The sequence below is a fragment of the Anticarsia gemmatalis genome, chromosome 8, assembly GCF_050436995.1.
Source record: "Anticarsia gemmatalis isolate Benzon Research Colony breed Stoneville strain chromosome 8, ilAntGemm2 primary, whole genome shotgun sequence".
Lineage (NCBI taxonomy): Eukaryota > Metazoa > Arthropoda > Insecta > Lepidoptera > Erebidae > Anticarsia > Anticarsia gemmatalis.
Window position 1 is genome coordinate 6,788,667 of NC_134752.1, and position 25,554 is coordinate 6,814,220.

General features: G+C 32.8%; 5 protein-coding genes across 8 annotated transcripts; 2 read left to right on the top strand and 3 right to left on the bottom strand.

Moving 5' to 3' along the window:
* Nucleotides 1-571: 571 nt before the first annotated feature.
* Elp6 (Elongator complex protein 6) lies at nucleotides 572-1,972 on the bottom strand. 2 transcript variants are annotated; one of them, XM_076117400.1, is made up of 2 exons: nucleotides 1,834-1,972; nucleotides 572-1,387 (listed from the first exon to the last, which is right to left on the bottom strand). In XM_076117400.1, exon 2 carries the CDS (start codon nucleotides 1,384-1,386, stop codon nucleotides 649-651), a length of 738 nt encoding a protein of 245 aa, XP_075973515.1. In that variant the 5' UTR covers nucleotide 1,387; nucleotides 1,834-1,972; the 3' UTR covers nucleotides 572-648. The 2 variants fall into 2 exon arrangements, with proteins under 2 accessions (XP_075973515.1, XP_075973516.1); XM_076117401.1 differs by lacking the exon at nucleotides 1,834-1,972 and adding an exon at nucleotides 1,527-1,665.
* Dic1 (Dicarboxylate carrier 1) lies at nucleotides 1,565-7,060 on the top strand. Of its 3 annotated transcripts, XM_076117399.1 has the most exons (7): nucleotides 1,565-1,639; nucleotides 1,752-1,825; nucleotides 2,770-2,961; nucleotides 3,438-3,550; nucleotides 3,625-3,764; nucleotides 3,890-4,097; nucleotides 4,340-7,059. In XM_076117399.1, the coding sequence occupies exons 3-7, from the start codon at nucleotides 2,778-2,780 to the stop codon at nucleotides 4,592-4,594; spliced, it is 900 nt and encodes a 299-aa protein (XP_075973514.1). In that variant the 5' UTR covers nucleotides 1,565-1,639; nucleotides 1,752-1,825; nucleotides 2,770-2,777; the 3' UTR covers nucleotides 4,595-7,059. The 3 variants fall into 3 exon arrangements, with proteins under 3 accessions (XP_075973514.1, XP_075973511.1, XP_075973512.1); XM_076117396.1 differs by lacking the exon at nucleotides 1,565-1,639 and having other exon boundaries at nucleotides 1,690-1,825; nucleotides 4,340-7,060; XM_076117397.1 differs by lacking the exons at nucleotides 1,565-1,639; nucleotides 1,752-1,825 and adding an exon at nucleotides 2,206-2,435 and having other exon boundaries at nucleotides 4,340-7,058.
* Nucleotides 7,061-7,144: 84 nt separating this feature from the next.
* Dgkepsilon (diacylglycerol kinase epsilon) lies at nucleotides 7,145-11,104 on the bottom strand. Its single transcript, XM_076117497.1, has 12 exons — nucleotides 10,758-11,104; nucleotides 10,493-10,655; nucleotides 10,287-10,402; nucleotides 9,733-9,856; nucleotides 9,280-9,353; nucleotides 8,976-9,110; nucleotides 8,752-8,891; nucleotides 8,330-8,501; nucleotides 8,078-8,252; nucleotides 7,907-7,962; nucleotides 7,723-7,812; nucleotides 7,145-7,645 (listed from the first exon to the last, which is right to left on the bottom strand). The coding sequence occupies exons 1-12, from the start codon at nucleotides 10,971-10,973 to the stop codon at nucleotides 7,517-7,519; spliced, it is 1,590 nt and encodes a 529-aa protein (XP_075973612.1). The 5' UTR covers nucleotides 10,974-11,104; the 3' UTR covers nucleotides 7,145-7,516.
* A 406-nt stretch (nucleotides 11,105-11,510) lies between these two features.
* On the bottom strand, nucleotides 11,511-12,938 carry LOC142974576 (uncharacterized). Its single transcript, XM_076116992.1, has 4 exons — nucleotides 12,686-12,938; nucleotides 12,227-12,472; nucleotides 11,845-12,014; nucleotides 11,511-11,675 (listed from the first exon to the last, which is right to left on the bottom strand). Exons 1-4 carry the CDS (start codon nucleotides 12,785-12,787, stop codon nucleotides 11,525-11,527), a joined length of 669 nt encoding a protein of 222 aa, XP_075973107.1. The 5' UTR covers nucleotides 12,788-12,938; the 3' UTR covers nucleotides 11,511-11,524.
* Nucleotides 12,939-13,236: 298 nt separating this feature from the next.
* Nucleotides 13,237-25,463, top strand: oys (lysophospholipid acyltransferase 6). The gene is made up of 11 exons (XM_076117402.1): nucleotides 13,237-13,536; nucleotides 13,656-13,751; nucleotides 17,637-17,776; nucleotides 17,994-18,071; nucleotides 18,196-18,287; nucleotides 18,433-18,677; nucleotides 19,457-19,586; nucleotides 19,861-20,081; nucleotides 20,300-20,500; nucleotides 21,341-21,492; nucleotides 21,811-25,463. Exons 2-11 carry the CDS (start codon nucleotides 13,674-13,676, stop codon nucleotides 21,992-21,994), a joined length of 1,521 nt encoding a protein of 506 aa, XP_075973517.1. The 5' UTR covers nucleotides 13,237-13,536; nucleotides 13,656-13,673; the 3' UTR covers nucleotides 21,995-25,463.
* Nucleotides 25,464-25,554: the final 91 nt, after the last annotated feature.

The window sequence follows — 25,554 nt, forward strand, 5'->3', positions numbered from 1 at the left end:
ATACATAGTTCTCAACTAAATTGAGATAGAAATGACTATTACGCAACATGTCGCAAATTCTTGCCATACCGTTTGGTAATTATCTAATACCTACACTGTGTTCTGAATGAATTACTGCATAATTTACGTACTACTATGCTTAATTATATTATCTATTTATGTATCTGTCTAAATAATTAAGATAATACCGACGTATTGTAATCAGATTACGATACGCTATTATACAATGCTCTATATTTATTTACTTTCAATTGTATTGTAGGTATTAATACTATAGTAAAATAAAGTATTCACTAGACTAGTGCCTAGGTCTTTAATCAGCGTCTTTCGTGGTACTTAGGTACTTAAAAGATATTTGCAACCGAATTAAATAGGCATCTTGAAGGTAAGTTATCTTGTTTTTCGAATGTTTCATAGAATTCTGAGACAATCACAATGTAATGCAAATATATAAATTTGCATAACACTGGCAAGTATAAGACTTTTCACAATGATGTTCTCATGTTAGAATATAATATGGAAGATAAAGCAGGTTAATATTCTTGAATGTGGAGTACAAGCAAAACTACAATTTATGAGGAAAATATACATGTTTATTATTCTCTTAACAAATAACTTAAAATTATATAAACATTACTTATAACTATATTACACTGTCCCTGGGGCAAGTAACTTGACACCTCTATCAAACAATTTAAAGAGATATTTAGAGGGCTTTATGTCCAAAGTATACAAGTGATTGTTATCAAACTTCAAACCAGGATACTTGATTGTTAAATGTCCAGAAACATCTGCACTCAGACCTGATGGTAAGTTCTCAACTTCCAACACAGTGTGTGCTTTGTGGGATAGTAGATTGGACATAACACAAGTGACATCATCCTCGTTAGCCTCATTACAGTGGCAAACCACAAATGAATTATTATAGCTAGTCACCAACTCAATCAACTCTTTACAAAACATATTTACTTGTCTCAACGAGTAATTCAAATCAAACAAATGTGAAATTCCATCCAAGATAACACTAACTGTCTGATGTTTCTGCTGCATTGATAATATTTTTTCTTTTACTTGAGGTAACAATTCAGGTAAGTTATTATCCATCAACAAATTATTTGTACTATATTCTCCAAAGTTGAAAAAGTCCACCAAACCAGTATCCAAATATCTCTGTAAATTGTAATTCATTCTGAGCCCTACATTTTGGTAATGTTGTAAAGAGTTGTGTGTTGAAACCACAACAATACCAATTTTATTCTTGATGCAGTGGTTTAAAACACAACTTGTTATGAATGAGCTGTCACATCTATTTATTTCCTTAACAACAACTACTCTACTAGATAATGCTTTATCTAGTTGTAACAGTGTTATTATGTCGGATGACATTCTGTAACAAAAATAATTATTTATTAGAGTAAATGAATTATACTACAAAAATATTTAGCACCACTTGCCAAATTCACAAAATACAATAATACGTGTACATTAACTACTGAATACACACGACATATTGAAAGATTACATACTTCAGTTCCAGTTTAGCCCTCTACAGCGGACGATAAGCGTCACCCAGTCATTACTGGTTGTTTTAAAGCATTCGCCGCGCGTTCACATGAAAAACGAAGTCCGCGCGACCTCAGTCAGTACTAGTTAGTTTACCGTCAATACAGCATTTATCAGAAAAAAACATATTACATAATAATACATAGAAATAAATAACAAAATATTGATAATAAATCATTTATGTGCAGCATTTTCAAGTTTCAAAAAGTGAAGAATAGTGCAGTTGTACCACATTTTTATTTACAGTTAAATAAAAGAAACGGTAAGTACCTTTATGCGTGTGCAACAAATATCAAATTACGAATTTATAACACCGGAAAAATGGAAAATTTGCCAAAATTATAATAGACGAGCAGCCTTGACAGATGACCGATATGAAGGTTATTTTTTATAGGTTATGTTGTTACGTATATATATCCGTTCAACATTTTATAATGTTTTTAAGATCATCAGCGAGTAAAGTAAAGTATCTATTATTTTGTTTGGAATAAGCATTATGAAGTAGTTATGTTATTTAGTATGAAATATTTATATTTTATGAAATTCAAGTTCATGTAAATTTTAAGTGTTTATAAATATTTTTGTGAGAATATTGCAATTATCTAATTTCAAAACGAAACTGTGTGACTTTGGCATTGAAATGTCAATAACGTCAGTGTCACAGAGCAAAACACGACTCGTGTCTCGCCTCGTTCTCGATCTTAGCGTGTCATTTTTTGAATTGAACATCGAAATGGAATGGATGGGCAAGCGAAAACTAGTTTATTTTGTAGAAAATATCTAGAATTATTTATAGCCGAGTTGATATTATATATGTAGCAAACGTAGCAGTATTTACACATATTTGAATAAATAGATTTCATACATTTCAGGTAAATATTGTGCAGGGTCCATAATTTGTTACTTTATGTGCAAAATGTATTTATATTGGATCATTAAATAACAGAAGTATACCAATTTATAACATTGTATACAGAATAAATAAAAGTTTGGCTTTAAATTAGTGTAATATTTGTGTTGGGGTATTATAGTTTCTTCATTAATAAAGAAACGGATTTTTGCCTAATGAGTATTAGTTTGAAAATGGTTAACTAGAGCATAAACTTACGATTGGAAGATCCCACTACTACTAGAAACTACACTACTGAATTTATATATTCCAGTCTGTTAAGTTGCATTATAATAATAATATATTCTACATTTTAGAAACTACAATGAATGTGGTAGCAGTGAATGTGGCAGAAACAAGAATATCAAAATGGTATTTTGGTGGACTAGCATCAGCTGCAGCCGCATGTGTCACACATCCATTGGATCTATTGAAAGTTCAAATGCAAACACAAAAAGGAAAAAATATATCTATGGTGACACTTACTGGAATAGTTTTAAAAAATCAAGGTAATAAATAAAGCTTAAATTTAATTTACTTTATTATATTTTGCTTCTTTGATAATGTTACAAAACTATCTAAAATAGAAATTGTATCTCTAGACATATTAAATTGCCTATTGTTTTTATTGATGTGAAAGGAAAATTGGACTGATAAGAAATATAATGAAATAAAATGTATGAATATTTTCTAGCTTTGTTACACAGAGTATTAGGTAGATGGTACCATGTGTACACCAGCATGCATGTATGCAAAAGTGTAAAAGTTTTTTAAATTTGTTGTTTGTTTTACTTAATAAGAGAATAAATAAATAGGTGGATAATTTAGCTCTTATGCACCATCTGTATGTAATATTCAAAGTTGTCTACATCCTTTTATAGATGTATAGACTATGGTCCAGTCAGGTTTAAATTGATATAGGTGTTTAGCCATGTAACAGGCATTATTAGTATGGATGGTAAATATATATTTTTTTTTTTTATAGGATTTGGTGGTCTCTATAATGGTATATCCGCTTCACTGTTAAGACAACTCACATATTCTACAGCAAGATTTGGAATTTATGAAATGGCCAAGCAACAATTTGCTCCTAAAGATGTAAGTAGTTTGTTTTTAACTATGTTTGTATTTAGATCATAACCCAGTGAATAACAATAGAAATTTGATTCTAGGGTCGGCCTATACCATTCCTTACTTCTGCATTCCTAGCAGGTTTGGGTGGCTTTGCTGGAGGTTTTGTGGGTAATCCTGCTGATTTGGTCAATGTTAGAATGCAAAATGATGTCAAACTTCCACCTGAACAAAGGAGAAAGTATGTAATTTGCAAAACTTTTACTTGATGTTGTTGCCTAATTTTTAAAATGAATTGCTGATATTTATGTTTGGTTGTTTACTAGATATTAATTTAAATGTCAAATAAATGTAATAATGTTTTAGTTACAAGAATGCTATCCATGGATTATGGCAAGTAGCAAGAACTGAAGGTGTACTTCGTTTATGGGCTGGTGCCTCGATGACGTGCGGTCGCGCGGTCCTAATGACTATCGGTCAGCTGTCCTTCTATGACCAGATCAAAGAACTACTCATAGAAACCCCATATTTTGAGGACAATGTCATAACACATGTCACTTCCAGTTTAATGGCGGTAAGCTATAAAAGATATTCATTTAACATAAAAAGGGTACATGTAGGTCTCACTCGCCATTTTACATTTATTAGACAAAATATTTTGTATGGCACTGAATTTCATTAGGTTAATTATTATAATTGCAATATACACAATAGCTCAAATGTTATTAAACCAATGTGCATGTAATCATTATTTTTTTCTCGATTCATAAAGTAAGTTTTAAACACGACTATAAAATTTATCTTATCAATTTTCAGGGCGGAATCGCAACGACCATGACCCAACCGGTCGATGTACTCAAAACTCGCGCAATGAATGCCAAGCCTGGTGAAGTAAAGAGTATATTGACACTTATCACCAGCACTGCAAAGGAAAGTCCACTTGCATTCTTCAAAGGTTACATTCCAGCATTTGTTAGGCTGGCACCACACACTATATTAACTTTTGTATTCCTAGAACAACTTAGAATGAACTTTGGTGTCGTCAAGCCAGTTGCTCTTAAAAATGACTAGATTTTTCTATGTTTGTTGTAAATCGGATTTTAGATATTTTTTCTATTGCTTAGATACATTTCTTAGACGCATTTAGTTTCTTTTAGAAAATTATGTAGAAGGATGTACACTTATATAGTGTATCTTGATATATGAAGATTCTTATGCTGCTTCCAGTTACAAAAAATGAATCAAGGGCTCTGTAGAAACATTAGAATTCGCAAGTATAATTATTACATAATACCAAAATATTGGAAAATTGATTTTATGTGTATAAAACAAAAGTGTAGGTAGTCACATAGGATGTGCTTCATAGTTACCATTACTATTTAGGTAAAATAGTCAGTAATTATAGATTGAAAGTGATAACATTCATAATTTTGTCCACTACCACTTTTTTGTGGTGCAGTAATTTTATATTTTTTACTAATTCATATAAGTATGAATAACAGATTTATAGTCGTGACTTAGCTAGGGCAACCCCGCCTTAAATTGCCAGTCTTCCTCTTTGATACGTTATTAATTACCAATAGGTAATGAATATGAAAAGAACAGGGCATTACAATTAATAATACTTTTCGAATAGATCTTTTACGCAGGCTCAATATTTATTTCTAATGTTTATAAGAATTTTTACTATGAATCTTATGAGTTCATGTTTGTTAAGAAATTGTTAAATAGATAATAAGATTTATTTTATTTTGGTTAGTGAACCCTTTTTTATTTTAAGTTCATCAATATAAAAAACGAGAAGTATTTTGACTTCGAACAATATGAACAATAAAAATTTTGAAGATTTGTTGTTACATTAATATAGGCTGTTTTTATTACATAGACAACCATACTATAAGATTTTTTAATGTGATTTAAAACCATTAACTAGAAGAAAACTGGTTATTTGTTGTGTAATATTAATAAGTTATTATTTTATATAATCGAGAGGTATCAATACAATGATCTGTAATTTGCGTCAAACACTGACCTCGTTATTGTTAATACGACATGTAACATGTTGTGGTTAATATTGTTAACAGCTAGATACTGGGCTGTACTTTTGAACACTGTTTACATTATTGTTTATATCGTGCCAAAATTACAACTTAATAACTTTTTAAAAGTTTGTGATTCAATACATTTTTTATGTAATTCCATTACGATACTACAATCATATATTTTACGACTTATTTTTGGGTGTACTTTTTATCTTGCTGATAATTTAAAACATTCCTCAGGAATACTGTTTATAAATACATGTATATTAATATAATTATTCTGTTTTGAAGTGCATAGTCGTGTAGAATAAATACATTTATATTCTCATTGTGTCAGATAAGACATATTTATATTTTCGATCTACATCATAACAATATAACATATATTATGAACTTGAACTTGGTATTGTTAAAAACATGAATGATTTTATCATTGAAATGAATAAAAAAAAAATATGTGAGATTATGACTAGAGACTGAGAGACAGGCTTATCTAAGCTGAATAAAGAAAATGACGATAGATTAAATGTAATTGGCGGAACCTATCTTCCCATTATTTTCATTCACCTGTCCGTCGCAAGAAAATAATGTGACGCAGTGTGCATGCATACACCAAAAAGTCTATACCTACTATTACTTTGCGTATGCTTGACTATAATTTTCTAAATAAAACTGGCTACACATTATACAACGACGGTCCTACTTTATTCTAATGTTTATGAATGTTTACTCTCACAGAATATATTGTCACGTATTCGGTCTCAAAGTAGGAATAAATTATATAATATTATGTAACCTCTTACAATTTTTGACCTATATTAGAAAGATAGATAAAATTATTATATACATGTTATACAAATTAGGTGTAGTGAGTGTTCTTAGTACCCAAGGTACATTATTAATGTTTAAAATTAGGAAATGTTCGTCTTATTAATATATTGTTAAATTAGTGATATTCCTGTGTTCAATGTCACAATGTGTGAGTAGCACTAACTGTTGTATGTTAAAAACCTGTACATGATATCCAACTGAATATAAGATGTATACAGCAATGGAAAGGGAGTTGACTTTTTATTGCTATACCGATACTGAAATAACCTGATTTGAACCACAAAAATGATGGTTACCATACCCTCCAGCAAACATCTATGGGCGGTAAAATATCTTTGGTGATGAGATAAACTTCTGTCTAAGAAGTCTGATAGTTGATAACTCACCAACATAAAGTTTTTGTAAACAATTGTAGACAAAAGCATCGAATAAATTTGAGCATATTAATATTATTGTGTTCATTTTACAGTTACCAACCTCCCATGTTATTAATAAAATGTGTCCAATTGCGAATTAGGACTTTACTCTGTGTAAAACGATAGAATTCCATACAGATAATAAATATAATGGTTGTTAATTGAAGTTTTATTATTTACCCGTTTCTGTGTACACATTTAATAATAATTATTACATTTAATCTGACACTACTTGGTGCAGATTATTCGAATATTTATCACCGAATCTATTTAATTTGAAAATAAGTATTGATTTATCATTCAAATTATTATAAAATAAGACCAACAAAATATCCATTCAAATATATTATCATTTATTTTGTATCTCATTCGACAAATACAACATACAACATTCGTGCATTTATTGGCACTAAATGAAAAGGAAGGTTTTTATATAAATTTACGTAGGTAATTTAAAATTTATTTGTTTAAACCTAGTACACACTAACACTAAGTACAGTATTCAAATTCAGACACATTTAACTGGATACATTTTATCAAGAGCAACTGTATAGGTCGCTACTCAAACAGCTAGGTCTTCAATACTGTCTTTTTGCACTGGCTTGCATAAAGAAATTGCCAGTCTTATAACTAATATTAAGTAATTATAATGCCAATTGAGATTCTGGTGCATACTGGAACGTCTATATGTTGCAAGTACTTAATCATTCGTTTTTCCTACATCTCGCGCGTAACATCAGGCTTTGTCCGGCTGGCTCCATGAATATCGTCGCTGGCCCCTGCATCCAGGGCTCTCCATCCACTTGCATTGCGCACGATCCTTCTAATTCAATCTGGAAACGAGAGATTAGCTTTCATATTTACACATTTTTTTCGTATAGGTACATGTATTGGAAGTAATGAGTTTTACCTTAAGGCATGACGCTTGAGCGAAACGGTAAGGTTCAGCCAAACCACACTGCAATCTTGCAATATGGATTGAAGACGAAATTCCAACGACCTAGAATGGCAAAGAACAATTTATAATCGTTAAAAATGTTGGCGCTCAGTAAAGTCTGATAAGAATGGATAATGAACGATGCGTGAATCGTTACCTCAAGTTTACCGTCGCTAATACTCTGTTCTCCTACGTCCTCTTCACTTCCCATACCTATAAGAAAAAAAATTTTTATTAGCTCAGAAAACATAATTGATTGAATTGATACTTGGCGCCACAAACTGACTGAGTTTGCCTGCCGGTTTAGGTAGGGACAGCCCGCACTCACTCCACAGGTCGACGCCGGCGCCCCAGGAGGGTATGTTGAGCGCCACGAGCGCCTGCAGCGGCGGCAGCGCCAGCGGGTCGCGCGCCGCGCCCGCCCACACGCGCAGTCGCCGCTCCAGGCCGCCGCAGCCGCCGTCGTCCAGCGCGCGCCCCACGCCCAGGAACGCGTACGCCATCTGTGGCCCGAACGAGAACCTATTATAGTGCCGGAACGAAATATATCTCGGACGAAAGCTGTATTATATATCCTTACATAGTTGAGCGTACGACTAGCGTATCTGTAAAGGAACTGCGCTCGTGCGTAGTGGAAGTCCAGTGCGACTTGTGCGTCGACTCCGATGCTCGCATAGTTGTACGCGTACAACACTCGCTGTTGACGAAGACGACCCAGTCGGGTGCGCTTCGGAGTTATAGTCACCTTCCATCTAAAAAAAGGAATTGCATATTTAAAAATCGACCATTATAAATTCAACTGACAAAAGACCCACAAAAACCAATAAACTTTAAAATAGGATTCGAGAAAGAGCTGTAATAGTCTGATAATTAAAAACGGAAGACCACTTGCCGTTAGCATGTTTTAAAAAAGGCAAAACTTTCCTATGCTTATCTCTAACACTTCAAAATATAAACACACATTTCTAAGTAAGCAATCAACGAGTTGCTGTCTTTATTTACCTGTCAAGTGGTTGAAGAGTAGCTTGTTTCACAGAATTGATAATGCTATGCGCGTCTAAGTGCGATATGCCTCCAGTTCCCCAACCCAAAACGCGGGATAGATCGTTACCCGTACCCATAGGCAATATTCCAACGGCTGCCTGAAATTACGATAAATGTATAAATCAAAGTTATTCTTTACTATCATAAAAAATATGGCTGAAAACATATTTATATACACTTACTTTGACTTGTGGACAAGCCATGAGAGAGTTCATGACCCATGCCACGGTACCATCGCCGCCAGCGACAAGGAGGCGACACTTGGGCGGTAACCATCGTACGACATTCTCCGGTGACGTCACACTTATATCTACCACCTAGAAATCAAATTTATTTATTTCATTACTACAATTATAACATCGATTTAGTTATGCCATTCAAGTCATTATAATATCTATAGCTACAGTAATTCCCGCGCCTTTACCTTACAGGTGTAATGCTAATAAAATCATGGTGCAATATAAGAACTATAAAAAAAAACTCTACCTGAATAGGATTCAGTAGACCTCTAAATAAGGAAAGTACTTCATCACTCCTGTTGCTACCAGACTTCGGGTTAGCTGAAAAGTTTTAAAATATCAATGGTTTGGTATCATGTAAATATTTGTATTAATTGAATACAATCATCATTTGAATACTATTTTATATTGAGAGAGTCCAAATTCTGATCAAATAATTACCAAAACGTGCAAAAATAATTTAGTAAAATAACTATACATTTATACTTTGGTTAGGCACCAAACCTGAAAGCAGCAGAGTCAGAAAGTTGGGTATCTAAAACTACCACAGGAAAGATTCAAGTTTTGGGAATTAGAAATGTCATTGCTGAACTAGCACATCACTTTACATGCAGATTAACAACTGATTTGGGTGAAAAAATATACATACATGTGTACTATAATAGTTTCTAGTTATTTTTGTTTCATAACAAAAACATACCTAAAATAATAAATGGTTCCCAGTCAACGTCACCAGGATGTTTTATGTTAGAAATAAATCCTTTTTCTAACTGTACACATGTAGGTGGAATTATAATTTTCCTGTACTTTTGAAAGTCACATTGCTGTAAAATGTTTTGTAAATGATTAATAAAACAACTATAACATTCATGGAACATTTGGCCTCTCATTCTCGATTGCTGTCATATTTTGATGTGTTTGTTGTTATCATGCTTATAACATGTATTTCATTGTAGCATTGGCATGCACATCACACATAACTGGAGGGATGCTGTTTAGCATGAAGTCATATTACAAACTTTTAAACTCTTATGACACTGTAGATAGATTTAATGATTCAGTATTTTCAAAGCTCCTATTTCAAGTTTCAAGCCCTTTACTTTAACAGCATTTCCATTATGACATATAAACCTGTCAGCTTCATGCCAATGAATCCACAAATTTTAATATAAATAAATTATCATGCTACCTAAGAATTAACACATTTTTGCTGCAACAAACACCTAAACATTATGTAAGTACATAGTTACTAACCTCAGTATCATTAGCTGGTGTACTAGTAGATACTTTGGTCCTCTGACACCAAGAACAATAGTATCTTCTGAGCCCTTCTTCAGTCTGATCAACACTATCACTTTGGGCAGTGCCCACTGAAAATAATTTTTATATTTTAAGAAAATTGACAGTTAATAATTTTTCTTTTTTTGGAATAATAATATATTATGGTGTGTTGTACCTACCATTAACCCAGTGGTGCAAAAATGGTTTTCCTCCTGGCCAAGTAATTTGCTTGCATCTCACCTTCTTATCAATTACTTTGTGACATCTTTTACAAGCACTCACGGCACAACATTCACAGAAAAGACCCACAATTGGCAACATAAGCTTACCACAATTTGTGCACTGTAATATTATTATAATTTTAATTCAGCTTTGGATAACAAATGTATTTACATAATGATGTAATGTAAATCCTAGAGATATCATATTATTATGTATACTTACATCAATATTATATGGAACAGATTTATTACACTGAATACTTCTCCATGTATGCCCGCGTGTCCTATATTTTGTTTGCATGTAATTATTATCGGGAAAAAGAGAAACAACAATACGATAAATTAAATAAAACAAAAATACTGCGCCAATGATGAAATAATGGTTGAAGATAACGTCATTCAAATTCAAAAAGGCTTCCATTTCGTAAGTCGGACCCATAATTTACTACATATGACCTAAAAACAAAACTTTATCCTATGAAATTATGAAAAATCGATAGGTTCGTTCCATTGTTTATTGAAACATGATTGAAGGTTGACATTGAATATTATTGACTTGACATGTCAAGACTAATGTGAAACGTCAGAACGCATTTATTTATTCCGTTTTACGTGAGCTGTGTTGCAAAACGATTTTCTTTAAATCAATATGTTTTAGTAGAAAATGTATTAACTAATTGATGCGTTTTGCTGAAAGCTAGATAGCTAAGTACGAAATACGAACAGTTTTATTGAGGGTAACGGATCCTTTCTTATCTTTCTGTGCAATGGCATAATTTTAGACGCACTGACCCTAATGGCGCGAGCCTAAAGTAGTGTGAAAACGGGTTTTTTGTAAACGAAAATTGGAGACTGGCGTCGACTATAAGTAATGTGTGAAGGTTTACACTCATATATTGGGTTAGAACCATAGTAGGTGAAGTCTGACTAACGATTGTATGGAGTAGGGTAGGCAACAAAAGCAACATAGGTTCATAACTATTTTATAATTTATTGCAATAATGATGTTAACATTTTTCTTAACTTATCAGAACACATATCAAGTGGTGTCTTTTTGTCTTTGTTTAATAAAGCCATACTAGCACCAGATTTAACTAGCATACAAGCAACAGCATCTCTATCCTCTTCACATGCTGCATGTCTGTAAATAAATAAATTGAATATTATTAAACTTTATGTCCAAAATCTCAATTACTTTTGTACTATAATATTAATGATGTGATTTCAAAAATTATAATTAAATCCAGGAGATGTACAGCACCCATAAATATTAAGTGCAATATCATGAAGGCAGTCTCAAGTATACTTACAGTGGTGTAGACCCTGTAGAATCACAAGCATTTGGTTCTATTCCAGGACATGCAAGCAGTAGCTCCACAATGTTGTTCCTTCCTTGAGCTGCAGCACGGTGCAGGGGTGTAGCTTCCAGCACATCTTTGATATTTACATTAGCATCAAAACTTATTAGCAATTTTGCTACCTGAAATTATAAGCTTCATGAACCATACCAATTTTATATTTTACATGTAATTAATCAGAATTTACAATCAAAGAGTACTTAAGATTTTAGATCTGAAGTAACTTTTAAGTTCATGTACAAAGTAGTTTATGCCAATGTTAAAAGGATTGTGAGTGCTGAGGGCATCAATCATGTTCAGCCAATGTAAACATTTTTATAAATGATTATATTACCTCAATGTGGCCCTTAGAGCTTGCATAATGCAGAGGTGACTGACCACGGCTAGTTTTTTTATTTACATTTGCGCCTTTACTTAGAAGTAGTTTCACAACTTCCACTCGTCCAGCAGAAGAAGCTAATATTAGAGGAGTTGAATTTGTATCATCACTTGGATCGATAGGGCTGCCCATATCTATCAAATAGTCAACTAAGTTTTCATTTCCCCCAAGAGCAGCCCAATGAATAAGAAGACGATCATTCTAGAACAAAAAAATTACAATTTCATAAAATGTTCGAACCGGCGTAAAGTTAATAACTTAAAACTTCAGATGCATGACTGATGTTCCATGTGATCCGATGTTTCACTCAAACATAAATACATTAGACTAATTGCTATGTCAACGTGGGTAATGCATCGTGTTAGAATGCATACTTTTTACAATAAAAGTTTAATAATAAAGTACAATACATACTTCATCCAGTCTCTTTACTAACGAGATGTCTTGATCTATTTTCACTTTGACTTGGTTGAAATCTCCCTTATATGCTGTTTCATAAACTGATCCTAACGACATCGTAACAAACTTCGCAAAAAGGAACCGAAAACTTAACCAAAATACACAGCAATTTTTACTTATCTTGTTACAAACACTTGCACATAGGTAAGTACATAAACAATAAGAATGAGATGGTAAAAATTGTGACACTGACAACTGCCAAGTGACAACTGAATGAAAGACATGATGGAGTATTCAGTGGAGATAAGAAAAAAGTCAAATGAAAACCTGACGAAGCTTTTATAAAAATATTTTTTTTCTATTTATTATAATGAACTAAATGTAAATATTTAAAATTATATATAATTATTTAAAGGATACTATTTTTCATTTTGAATTAGTTTCAAATAAATACGATTGCTCGTCGGTTCGCCACTATACCTTATTTCATAGGTAGGTACCAAATACCCAAAAACACAATAATAAAATATAACAAATTCTTGTCTTTGCCACTCTCTGCTCTATTGGGCCTGAGTGACGTTTCTGTCATCGATGCTAGTTTACGAAATAAAAATAAGCTGGTAAAAATCAGAGGCTCTCAGACGAGTTACGCTAAACTTTGAGGCCAACGTTATTGAAAACATTATATTACGTATACGTAGTTTTAATAAATAAAGCGATCCCTGGAAAGGAGCGGTTTACTTTCCTAATGTACTATAGTTATAACATCGATGTTGTGTTAACTGGCGGACAATAAAGCTATAAAGAGTGTTTCAGGTTCAACAAATAAAATAATTGTATAACATCGAACCACTTTATTCACTGGGGTAAGACGAATGAAGCTATTATATTTTTTATATGCGCAATTCATATCTTGGTCACTGGTAGTGCAGTGTTTGGGACTTGGCAGATTGTTTTGTTAGTCATTATTAATCATTTATTTCAGTGAATAAACTCAATAATTATGACGTACTATGATTACTACGATGGTAGTAAAATATTCCTGTTCTTATCAAGCAGGGTTGGTCTTCCTATTGATTTGGTAAGTACCATTCATTAAAATTTATTTAATTAGTGTGCTATATTTAGTACTTAGCAATATTCATATAATTCTATTATATTCTATAATTATTATTGTTTAGAAAGGGTGGGGTACTTTTAAATATTTTTTCCCCATTCTCCTTGTGAGAATAAAATAATAGTTACAAAATGTTAATTTTTAAATTACATATTTATTTGTGATAAATAATTTTAATATCATGACAAAATTCTTCAAGCTGCTATGTTTATTGGCTGAAATTATATTACTCAGTGGAGCTGTCCTTTGCTTTAAAGAGCTGATGATTATTTAATTCAAATAGACCTCTTTTAAATTAAAAGCATCATCATTTCTTAGCTAACCATACTCATGTTTGAAATTAGACAAATGACATAGGTATCTGCCATGGCCAGCTAGATTTAAGTTGGTATTTCAAATTATCATAAGGCTGAACTTTGTTGCTTTGGCTAAAATTTATTTTAAATGGAATGAAACTTAAAGTTATGTAAAGTAGGAGAGACAAAGTAGAACTTTCATTGCTGAGCTACAGACTGGACAGGGTAGATTCAAGATTATTAAAAAGATATAGCTTTATGTCACCAAGCCTTTGTTCAAGGGCTACAATCCTTGTTTCTGATCAAAAACTGTAATACCAAGATGACTATGATGAGTGGTTATTTAGAGTAATCATAAAGTATAAACAACCTCCAGTTTACTATGTTTTGCAAAATTAAGATAATCATAGCATTAAGGAATATTTTTTAGGGTTCTGCTACTGACTGTTGTCTGTATTTTGCTAAGGCATTAAAAGAGTAACTAAACTAAAATTTTGCAAACTATGTTTATAACTGATAAATTTTAAAACTTTATGGATGGGAAGTCTAAAAAAATATTAATCTTCCTAATCATAGGGAGATGGCAAGATGACTTGACGCGTTCCATTAGATCGATCTTATTGCCGACAGGGCGATTTGAAAAGATAGGGTGATGGAAAAAATCTCTTAAAAACAATATCCAACTAACATAATTGACGATGGTGCGGAACATTTAGCCGAGTCTTACATTACGTAATTCTAGTTCCATCCACTACAAGCCACCTTTAAAGTAGAGCAGTGACTTTTATTACACTCCATTTGTTGAAAGCAACGTTTCAAAGAGCACCTAATCATCCACCGTCATACACAATCGTATTCTGTTAACATCCGTCGTATACAAGTTACATTTTCTTATTCAATATTCGCATTCGTTGTCATTGTAGGTGTCAGTAGCCGGCACTCGCCACTGACGCTACGAGCGTCGCGTGATTGGAAAAATGAACACAATGAACATATTAATTTGCGAATATCAATAGACTGGTATTCAGTGCTATACAAATACGGTTCAATGTTCAGGATAACTTTTTTCCATGTACACATTATATACTAACTTGACTTCTGACAACTACTTTATCTGATTCATTAAAGCCCCGTGGCGGTTTGTATGGCTATTTCTACTATATCTACATCTTCCTTGCCTACGTTACGCTACGTACTAAACAAAAAAAAATATTTTGTTCAGTAATCCCGCAATATTTTAGTAAACTCCATCAAAATTGATTTAGCCGTTTTTCGAGTATCTCCGGGAAATCCAACAAACAAATACAGACTAGAGTATTAGATTTACGAATATCGTAAAGATTAATCAACTTTACAACTCGGCTTATGATTGTATAACAATAAGAACATCTAGGACTTAACTTTGAAACCAAATATTCTAGCAATTAGATTTTAAGTCTACAGTGAAAAATAATAGGACTAAAAAATATATCCAGGAATTCAATAAATCTTCTTCTTCAACCAGATTCGTTAAAACTATCTAGAAATTACGATCTTTTAAGATGCGCTTTTATTTATCTTCATCCTGCAATCTCGTAGTTTTGCAATGATTTTACCGTAATGGGTTTATTTTTGCTAAATAAAATCGAAAGCTTGTATTTTCGAAATGTTACATTCCTATTATGGTAATTGACGTAATAGTAATGATAACACAATCATTAAGTGTAAACCATATGCATTTTTGCGAATTGCTATAAGCTATGTCGGTTGTTATGCGTTACAAATGCCTTTTTATATTTACTACCTAGGTATAAACCCTAATTTCCTAGATTGAAAATTATACAAAAACTTTTTTTTCTTTTAAAAACGCTATCCAATTTGCGTCGTGGATAATTAGATTATGTAAGAAAGGTACATTAGAATATTTTTTAACAACAACTGATTGTTTTCGAATTAAATCAGAATAGAATTTCGTCGATTCATTTCTAACCAGGAAACACCAGAACCAATGAAGGCCGTTTCGTCTCTTGTAAATTAAACATCGACATTGTAATACTCGTTACTTTTATCGCGATATAATCGAAAGCCGTCTCTTACAATTTTTAATTTAACGTTTTTTCAAAAGATTGAACTCACACATCTACGGTTTTGAGAAGACTCTATCCTGGATCGTGGTCGTTGCTCAGCGTATTCTAAAATCTCTAAAAAGCATACCCAAACCTGAACTTTAGTAAACGAACTTTCGGTCAAGTCGTGAGTTCGCGTTCGAGTTTCGTTGTCCTACCGAAGTAAACTCACTATTTTGTATTAACAAAAGTATTAGAACTTTGCTGGAACACTTCACAGAAATGCTTGTACTTACATAGGTACTTAGCAGAAACTATTGGAGGCTTGCGAAGGACGTATTTTAACAGACTTTAGGTACCTATTTTAGTTAATTTAGTCAGCACGTTGCCATCGTGGGAATGGAGTAGCTAATTATTTTGATTACGTTTTTCGTTAAATCATTAGATGTTAGCTAATAGATTTTATTGAGAATGTTAACAGCGTGTCCGGTGGATCAAACCAAACAGGGCCTCAAGGACATAATGACTGTGGGAGTGAATGCTGTCTGTGTTTTTCACCAGTATGAGAGTAATAAACTACCTAAATTTCTCTATGTATTTATGGATGGTCCAAGGAGCCCGTTATTCGGCCGATAAAAGCTTATTTGAAATCAGAGATGTGGATTTTCTTTCATTTTTCTTTAAAAGACAACTGCCGCACTAAGAATTGCTCTTGTGTTACTGGGACCTTTACAAAAATACAAACGAGTCAAATGACGGACACAATGTACAACCAGACCCAGAACAATTATTTGTGGTTCGCACAAATATTTGCTCCGTGTGGAATTGAATCCACGAGCTCCCGATGCAGTGGTAGCGAAGTAGTGACCTAAACCACTTCGCGACGGCCAAAAATAACTACTACCTATATACTATTATATTATAGTAAAAATGGGGGATAAGGTCGATAGTCATTGAGGTTTTTCACCGTCCTGTTTTGGTCTGTTTACTCGCTGTTTACGTAGCTTCCTAATTATATTTTTTTAGAGATGTTCCTTCTATTGCACTAACTCATTAGGATGATTCAACGTTAAGTCTGACGCCATAAATATGAACATACTACTTATTTATAGGTTTGACATCAACGTTGCTTTCATTTTCCGTCCGTTCTTATTGTGTTGGTATACTTAGGTACTTTATTTTAGATCTACTTTAAAATCTAAACAATAATAATTCTACTATAATTGATTAAGTTTTACGCAATCTTAATTTTGAGTAGTTACCGCTTGAGGGGATGAAAAGAAAACGATTAATTTAAACACAGAAAATTGGGTGTTCTTGTTATAATGGTACCTTACGAAATGGTGTGCCCACAAGCTAGTTAGTAAAGAATTATTCAATTTATTTTGCACTCATAATCATTACAGGTAGTCACTAGTTAAGTACGCTGCTTATGTAAGAAACACTTTGTTTCACATGGTGCACTTTAATCATTATTATTCATTAGTATCATTTCTTTTTTTCAATAGGTAAATTTTTTGCTCGCACAAGTAGCTGCACTATGCCTGGCAAGACTGTTTCGAAAACCGTTGAAATATGCTTCGCCCGAATTTCGACATACTGTATGCCTTGTTTCAGGTTTATTAATGGGTTATTTCTGTTTTGGAAGGTAATTATTATTTAAATTCATTTAATCGCATGTTATTTTTTTGTGATGTCTTATTTTTACATAATTAAGCAGCGAGGGATCCCTGGGAAGGCAGCATTTTAATGTTCTATTGTATAATCAGATCAACCTAGTAATCCAAAGTGCTAATTTAAATCCCCAACAAATAAAATGTTTTTTTTTTTCGAATTATAATATTAATTAAATAATGTTTTTTCAGGCAAGCAGTACACTTGTCGATGTTGCCTATGTTAAGTTATATCCTACTTAAAACGGTTCCGCATTATTTGATGGGCAAGTAAGTAACGATTTATATACCTACGTGTTATCAATAATAACAAGAATATTTTATTCTATGTGGCCTGCGATTTACATCCTCACAGATCTTCTTTTCAATAATTAATAAGTATTTTTCTTTTTAGTGTAATACTGGCAGCGTCTATATTATATTTATCGTGTCTACATTTACATAGACAGATATATCATACTGCTGACTACACGCTGGATATAACGGGTAAGTAAAATGTATTTTGTGTCCCACGAAAAAAGAAGAAAATTTAATATAAACGCTCGAATATTAATGGAATGACGCGTTAAACATTCATATCGTAAAACGACGTGTTTCTTGATAACGCTTATACTTAAGTAATAAATTTCAGGTCCATTGATGGTGATAACTCAAAGAGTTACATCATTGGCTTATTTACTACAGGACAATCTGGTAAAAGAAGAGATAAATGCAAACTCTACGAAGTTATCGAATGAGGACTTTGCTAAAATAGAAAAGATACCATCGCCCCTTGAATACTTTGCATACACGTTGGCTTTCCAAACGTTGATGTGCGGTCCTGTAGTGTTTTACTCGGACTACATAAAGTTTATAGAAGGCGCCCGCTACGATGAGGTAAGTCTTTTGAAGTAGCGCAATATCTATATAGTAAATATCTCTGATATACCGTATACCGTTATCAATTTAGTAGGCAATTTCCCTGGAATTTGTTGACTTAAGATTGTCAATGCAATTTTAATATCAAGTAAAGTAAGTACATAGTGTTCATGAGTAAGGATGATTCATCGCTTTAGATATAATAAATTCGCGTTTATTACAGAGACGATTATCTTTATAATAAAGTAAGTTTTACTTTATTACCGCCGAGTAAATGATTTGCAGTCCTATTTAATTTTATTCTAATGTAAAATAATATATGCTGAATATTCCTGAATGGTGTTATATGACCAGAGGTTAAATGTAACTAATTATTTATTTGTAAAATTCAACATAGATATTGTATGTGCGAGAGATCCCCCTGTATCTATTGGAGGTATCATTTTATTTAAAAAGACACATTGTTTTTTCTTACATAAGTAGTTATTTAAAGTTCGTGACAGAAAGGTCAAATAAGTAACAAACGTTATTAAAATTCATTATGTGCTGGAATACAAAGTACAAGAAATTGTTTCTGAACCTGGATTTATAACACTTTCAAATTTAAGTAATGTTTTTAACTATGTAAATCAGTTAAACACCAACAATAAAATTTTTCAAAGGTCTAAATTTGCAAATATATTAATATTAATAAGTATTTCGAGTATATGCGCACAGTTTTAAATTACTATTAATCGTTACCTATCTTTCCTTTTTGTAAAAAAAACTTTAATTGTACGTGCGTAATTTCGTTTTAGTGTGAAAAGACGAAGGGTTCTTCAGAGCCTTCACCACGTCGCGCTGTGTTCTATAAAGTGGCTGGATCACTAGCTGCGGCCTTATTGTATTTGACATTAGCCAACAAGTATCCTCTGACTGTTTTAGAAGGTAAAGTATCACCACACCATAAAGTACCTACAATGCTTTTATCAGAGTTTGGTATCCTTTTCGTTAAAAGTGTAAAGCCCCTAAGAACCCCCCTGTTGGTAATAAATAAAAGTTTGTAACAACAACTAAAGGCTGTTATGTTAGCACCTAACTCAGTTATTTGTGTCTGTTATCAAATTCTTCTGTAAAGGCCCTTGCCACATACAAATTTGGATTTTTTGTAGTAGAGTAGCTAAAAAATTAATGCAAACTTAATTTTATATTTAACTTTCAGAATTGACTGATCCTACCTCAGAAGTATCTCGATCGTGGTCGGCATTGTACCTGCTGTGGTACGCCTACTTGTCAACGTTAGTTGTTCGTTGCAAGTACTACCATGCCTGGCTTCTCTCCGAGGCGATCTGCAATAATTGCGGCATGGGATTCAATGGTTATGACAAAAATGGCTCACCAAAATGGGATAAAATGTCTAATATAGACATTTTTGGTTTTGAGGTAAGTTGTTCACAAACACGCCGTGTATCTACACCTCTCACAACTTTCACCTGAAATGATACTTTCAGTTACGTATTTGTAGCCATAGACTTCAGCGTAGTGTGTCGGTAGTCTCATAGTAACATTAGTTCAAATTTAGTTAAATCGAATGAATATGTTTAATAGCCAAGCACACGTTCTTTCTTCTTGAAATGCTTAAACTGTTGTCTGTATTCCAGTTCGCACAAAACTTCCGCACAGCGGTCGCAAGCTGGAACAAGAACACGAACGCGTGGCTGCGCTCGGTGGCGTACGAGCGCGGCGGCGCGGCGTGGCGCACGTCCCGCGTGTACGCGCTGTCGGCCGTGTGGCACGGCTTCCACCCCGGGTACTACCTCACCTTCTTCGCCGGGGGAATATTCACCGTCGCCGCTAGGAAGGTAACTTATGTTGTTGTACTGTGTTCTTGATGTTCCGCGTTCCGTTATGTTTTGAACGTTTAAAAAAATATTTATATGTACTATCTAAAATCTACATAACAGCAGGATGTAATAATTTTTATTAAGGCGAATTATCGAAAAATCGAGAAGTGGATAATATATTTACGCAGGCAGAAGCCTCTATAAAAAAATAATGGTAAATAATATTATTACGATACGCCAGCCATATACTTATACCTACAATGATCGTATCTTTGTAAGATTAAAGGCATGCTGACCGACTTGACTTTGTTGTTTTCAGTTGAACTAACCAAGTAAGTTAATGAAATCTAGCGTTGTGTTCATAATTGCATTTTTTAACGTTCATTAACATCTCTCTGAGAGTGAGCTAAGAATAGAGAGAACTGCTGTTAAAACTAAGACAACGTAAAATAAATCAACGAAAACAATAAAACGATTTATCATAGGTAATATAAATGTTTTACATGTTGTTTACATACTTCATAAATATGATCATCTCTCAGAGTAGGTATCTTTGACTTGGTCAACAAAGACTTTCTAGGTTAAAAATATAATTTTTAATAAGTATTCGTGATTTTGGAGCCTCAGTTAAATAACGCATACCAACTAATTGCTTAAATATACTTAATTGATCTTCTAATTAATTCAACATAATGATTTTATATCGTTTAACTAATTGGGATTATGATAAGAATGATGATGAACGGACAACGGCTAGTCTTTCGTACCTACACAGCCTACACATCGTTACTTAGTTAAAACAATATGTAGGTAGACGTGAACAAAGTTTGGATGCTTCAACATAGTATTTTCTTACAGATACGATACATAGCTCGTCCAAGATTCCTCGACAGCCCGAAAAAGAAGATGTTGTACGACTCCATCACTTTCATCACGACGCGCGTCGCAATGACGTACGCAACTGTCCCGTTTGTACTGCTGCATCTAGCCCCGAGTCTAGCTTTCTATGGGTAAGTGCCGTACTATCTTCTTGGAATAAATAATACACATAACCTTATAGCCAGCGATCAGCGATTTAGTTGTTTTAAAAAGCTTAATGATGTAGCGCCCTTACACTCTGCTATGCTTCACTCCGCACGTATTTGGTACTAACATAGGTAACCGTCAAAACGGTATCAAGCCTCGATACTGGCGGTAAATCGCTGATCACCTATAATTTTAATGCCTTCAATTAATTTTTGTTTTATTAAATATAGATCTGCGGCGGGAGGATTCGACTTATGTGTATTGTGAGACCCATAACTAACATTAATTTATACTTGTTTCAGGAAATTCTATTACTCTCTTCATTTCATCGCATTGGGTGCTATGTTAATACCTGAAAAATCCAAACTGAAGTCCCAGTCTTTTGACGGCACTGACTCTTCAAGAATATCTTCCAAGAGCAGCACTGTACCGTCTACAAAACTCGTTTACTCTGAAGAATTTAATGGTAAAATGAAAACGACATAAAAATAATATAAGTTAGCGATCACTCAAAACATTTTGCAATAATATTATCATAGCGAGGGTTGATTAACTCAAATTTAAAATTACCGTGAATTCTATATCACCATAAAGACATAAATGTTCGTTATTAAAAAAAAGATATACAATCATACAGCAAGGCTGGTTTGGGGACCTAACAGCAAGCTGTAAAATATTTATGACTAATCGCTCTGATTGAGCTTTTGTTTTGGTACGTGGGACACTCAGAAAGTTTTGCGATACTTAAAAAAATGTTCTACGCTGTATATTTTTTTATTCCATCTTTTTAAACATCTCTATACTTATTTTCTTCAGTGGCTTAAGTGTGCCAACTTTGTTTAAATTACAAAAACTAGTTTATGCACATTTCTTCTATCTTTGATCCACACTTGGAATCGAGAATTTTTATCGCCCAGAAATGTTCTTAAGGCAGTTTCATTTCTCAATGAGACACGGTAATTTAATTTTGCTAATAATAAAATTCTGATAGAAAATATAATTTATTACTTATGTATTTAATACCATACCCATAAATAATGTATTTTTTTTTTAATAAATTATAACCTGACAATGTCCCTTACAAAAAAACTGTTATTCGCAAAACTTTCTGAGTGCCCTAGTATGTCTTGTGACTAATGTGCATTTATTATAGACGAAATACTTGTCTTCCATCACATTGAGATCTTATAGGTATGTTGAAGGATGTATTGACTACAAAGTAGGTAGTAAGTATGTAGCACTGCTGACTTTTGTGCACGGATTGCACAATCGCAAATGATCTTATTTTTTGCAGATCGCTAGAATGCTCACCGAAACTCGAAGAATTGAAATAAAAGTATTTCGGTCTATTTTACATTCTTATTCTTTATACTGTCATAGTGTCATCGTATATTGATATTGACGTACATATGTTGTTGTCTGTGGATAACAGCTATAACTGCCGTGAAATGGAAAATGTTTATTGCATAACATCTAGTAATGCGATATTTTAAATATATTTAAAACCAATCTAGAAATTTGTATTCAGTCTCTATGGAAGTCACGAACACGGGTCCCTGGAGCATATACAACTTATAAATTTTATTGTTAATGGAGTGCTGAGTTTAATAGATTCGCTGGTCTACAGCGAGTCTATTATACTCACTCTCTCTCACTCAACAGTCACAACAAAAGGCTATTACTGCCCTTACCCATGCGTCCACTAAGCTATTTATCAGTTGTGTATTCACAGTCCAGAATGTGATACACACAATATGGCAAATAGTATGTACTATCGAACAAACTGAATCATGACCCATCATGTGCTCATTTTCTAAAACACGTCTATATACGCGTAGGTCGAAATTGGCTTGCACCTACGTTACCTTGGTAATGAATTTGTTATCTGTCATTATTGCGACAAATTTTTGTGCGCCAATACAATAATGCTTTGCTACGTTTTTAACAGGCTCCGTGGCGTAGTGGGTTGATGTTACGACTGCGACGCGTCAGGAGTGGGTTCGATACCCACTCGGGACATGGTTTATTCGGCCCTTATAGGAAATAATGTTACTATAAAAATTAAAATAATATAGGGTAACCAGCATAGTTATTACCCGGTTAAGGAATTGATACACAATTTTGGTCAATAGTATCTTTATTTAGTAAAACATTGACTTAAACTCTATTATATCGCAACTTAAATATTCTTTCTAAAAGAACATCAGTCGTTTATTTCAATAATTTTGTACTAATTCAATATAAAACACTTAAAAACAAGAAATACTAGCGAATACTGTTATTTCAAATGTATTATCCTTAACAAAAATTGCAACAAACTTACTTTTTCTTTTCGAACTACACACCAGTCGCACAAACGTCGGACATGAGTTCTATAAATTAAAATAGTACCAATATTCTGAAAGTGACATATATCGCAATTAATTTAAACTGGTTACTTTAGAAATTAAAATAAACGTATTATTCCTTAACATTGGCAATCACTGTATGATGGGCAATGACTATAGTGGTTACCCTAATCGTTTCACAGATTTCTAAACGACGTGCTATTTGATATTTGACACAAATAGGTTTTTTTCACAGTGAAAAGAGTTTAGACTATTATTTTACATTCTAGATTCAAATTAAGAGTGATTTATCGAAAATGTATCTACGTACTGTAATAACAAAGGTCAAAGTTGTCTGTAGTCGTAATACATCATAACACAGTCGTATGCATGTTTATAATGTCCTAAGTGCAACTTTGACGATAGAGACGAAATTCTTACTGTTTTGACGGTGTCAAGCGAATTATCGGCAAAATGGGTCATGATTCAGTTGGTTCGATAGTACCTACACATTATAACGTAAAGATGACATGCATACAAGATGTATTTCTTTTAATACAGTATTATAAACCGCACAATTTTTTTCGTGATACAAATTCATATGGCATCTAAGGCTAATTTTAAGTTAGATATAATTATTTTGTTAATTTTTCTCAGTAATTAATTTTATGTAATGTTGTAAATTAAGATTTAGTTATAGATGATTTAATTGTGTGCACAGAATTTATAGTAAATTAGAGTCTCTATAAAGATTTTTAGTTATAAAATTAAAACAATTTTATTGATGTAGGTCTTTACTTTAATAAATACCTAAATATCTAATTGCAATAATTATTTTTCTAAATATTTCATACACATAATCATTGATTTATTTAAAAAGCACTTTATTTAATGTTACTTAACATTAAAATTCTAACTTTATTATATGTTATGCACATAATGTAACATAGGTTCAAGAGTATTTTATCAAGACGTAACTATGTGTTTCCAGGTTGTTTATAAAATGTCGTGAGTGGTTGTGCATTTATGCAATGATAAATTCTGGTAGTGTGTTGTTGAGCTATACTCAGGAGAGATGAGACAATTATTTAGGTATGGTGTTTAAGATGTATCATATCTTTATTGAGTTATATGTACTACATACTAGTAAAATAGCTTCAATTCGTTGCTCTTAATAAGTGCTTAGAGTGCCTGCATTTCATTTGTACTTTGTGACTATTGCCTGCTTGTCCGAAATGCGACAAGAGTTCGCATTTCACCTAATATGCAAAGCAAAACCTTATCAAAAACTAGATTTTTCTCGAGTCTTTAGAATAGTTACTGTAAAAACGTAGTACAATATAACTTATAACACATCTCCTTGGACGTTACACTGTTATGTGTTAAAATCTTTCAATTATGGCAGTATTTTACTTGTTGAGTTAACATACTCAGGGATTTATATTTAATTGTTTCAACACAAAATTATACTTGAAAATTTTATTCCACTTTCAACATAATTTTGTAAAATAAGAGAACAGGTCAAAATTATTGTAAGTGCAGATAATCCCACTGCTAAAATTATATCATTATGTATTAGGAGTTTAACACTGACATGGTATCAATTAATTATCAAAATTCTTAATTTCTTGGTCTCTTAGAAATCTCATCCAAAGTAATGTCTTTTTATCTCAGTTTCTGTTGTAGGTTACTATCTTTTTAGTAGGTAATTAATTATTG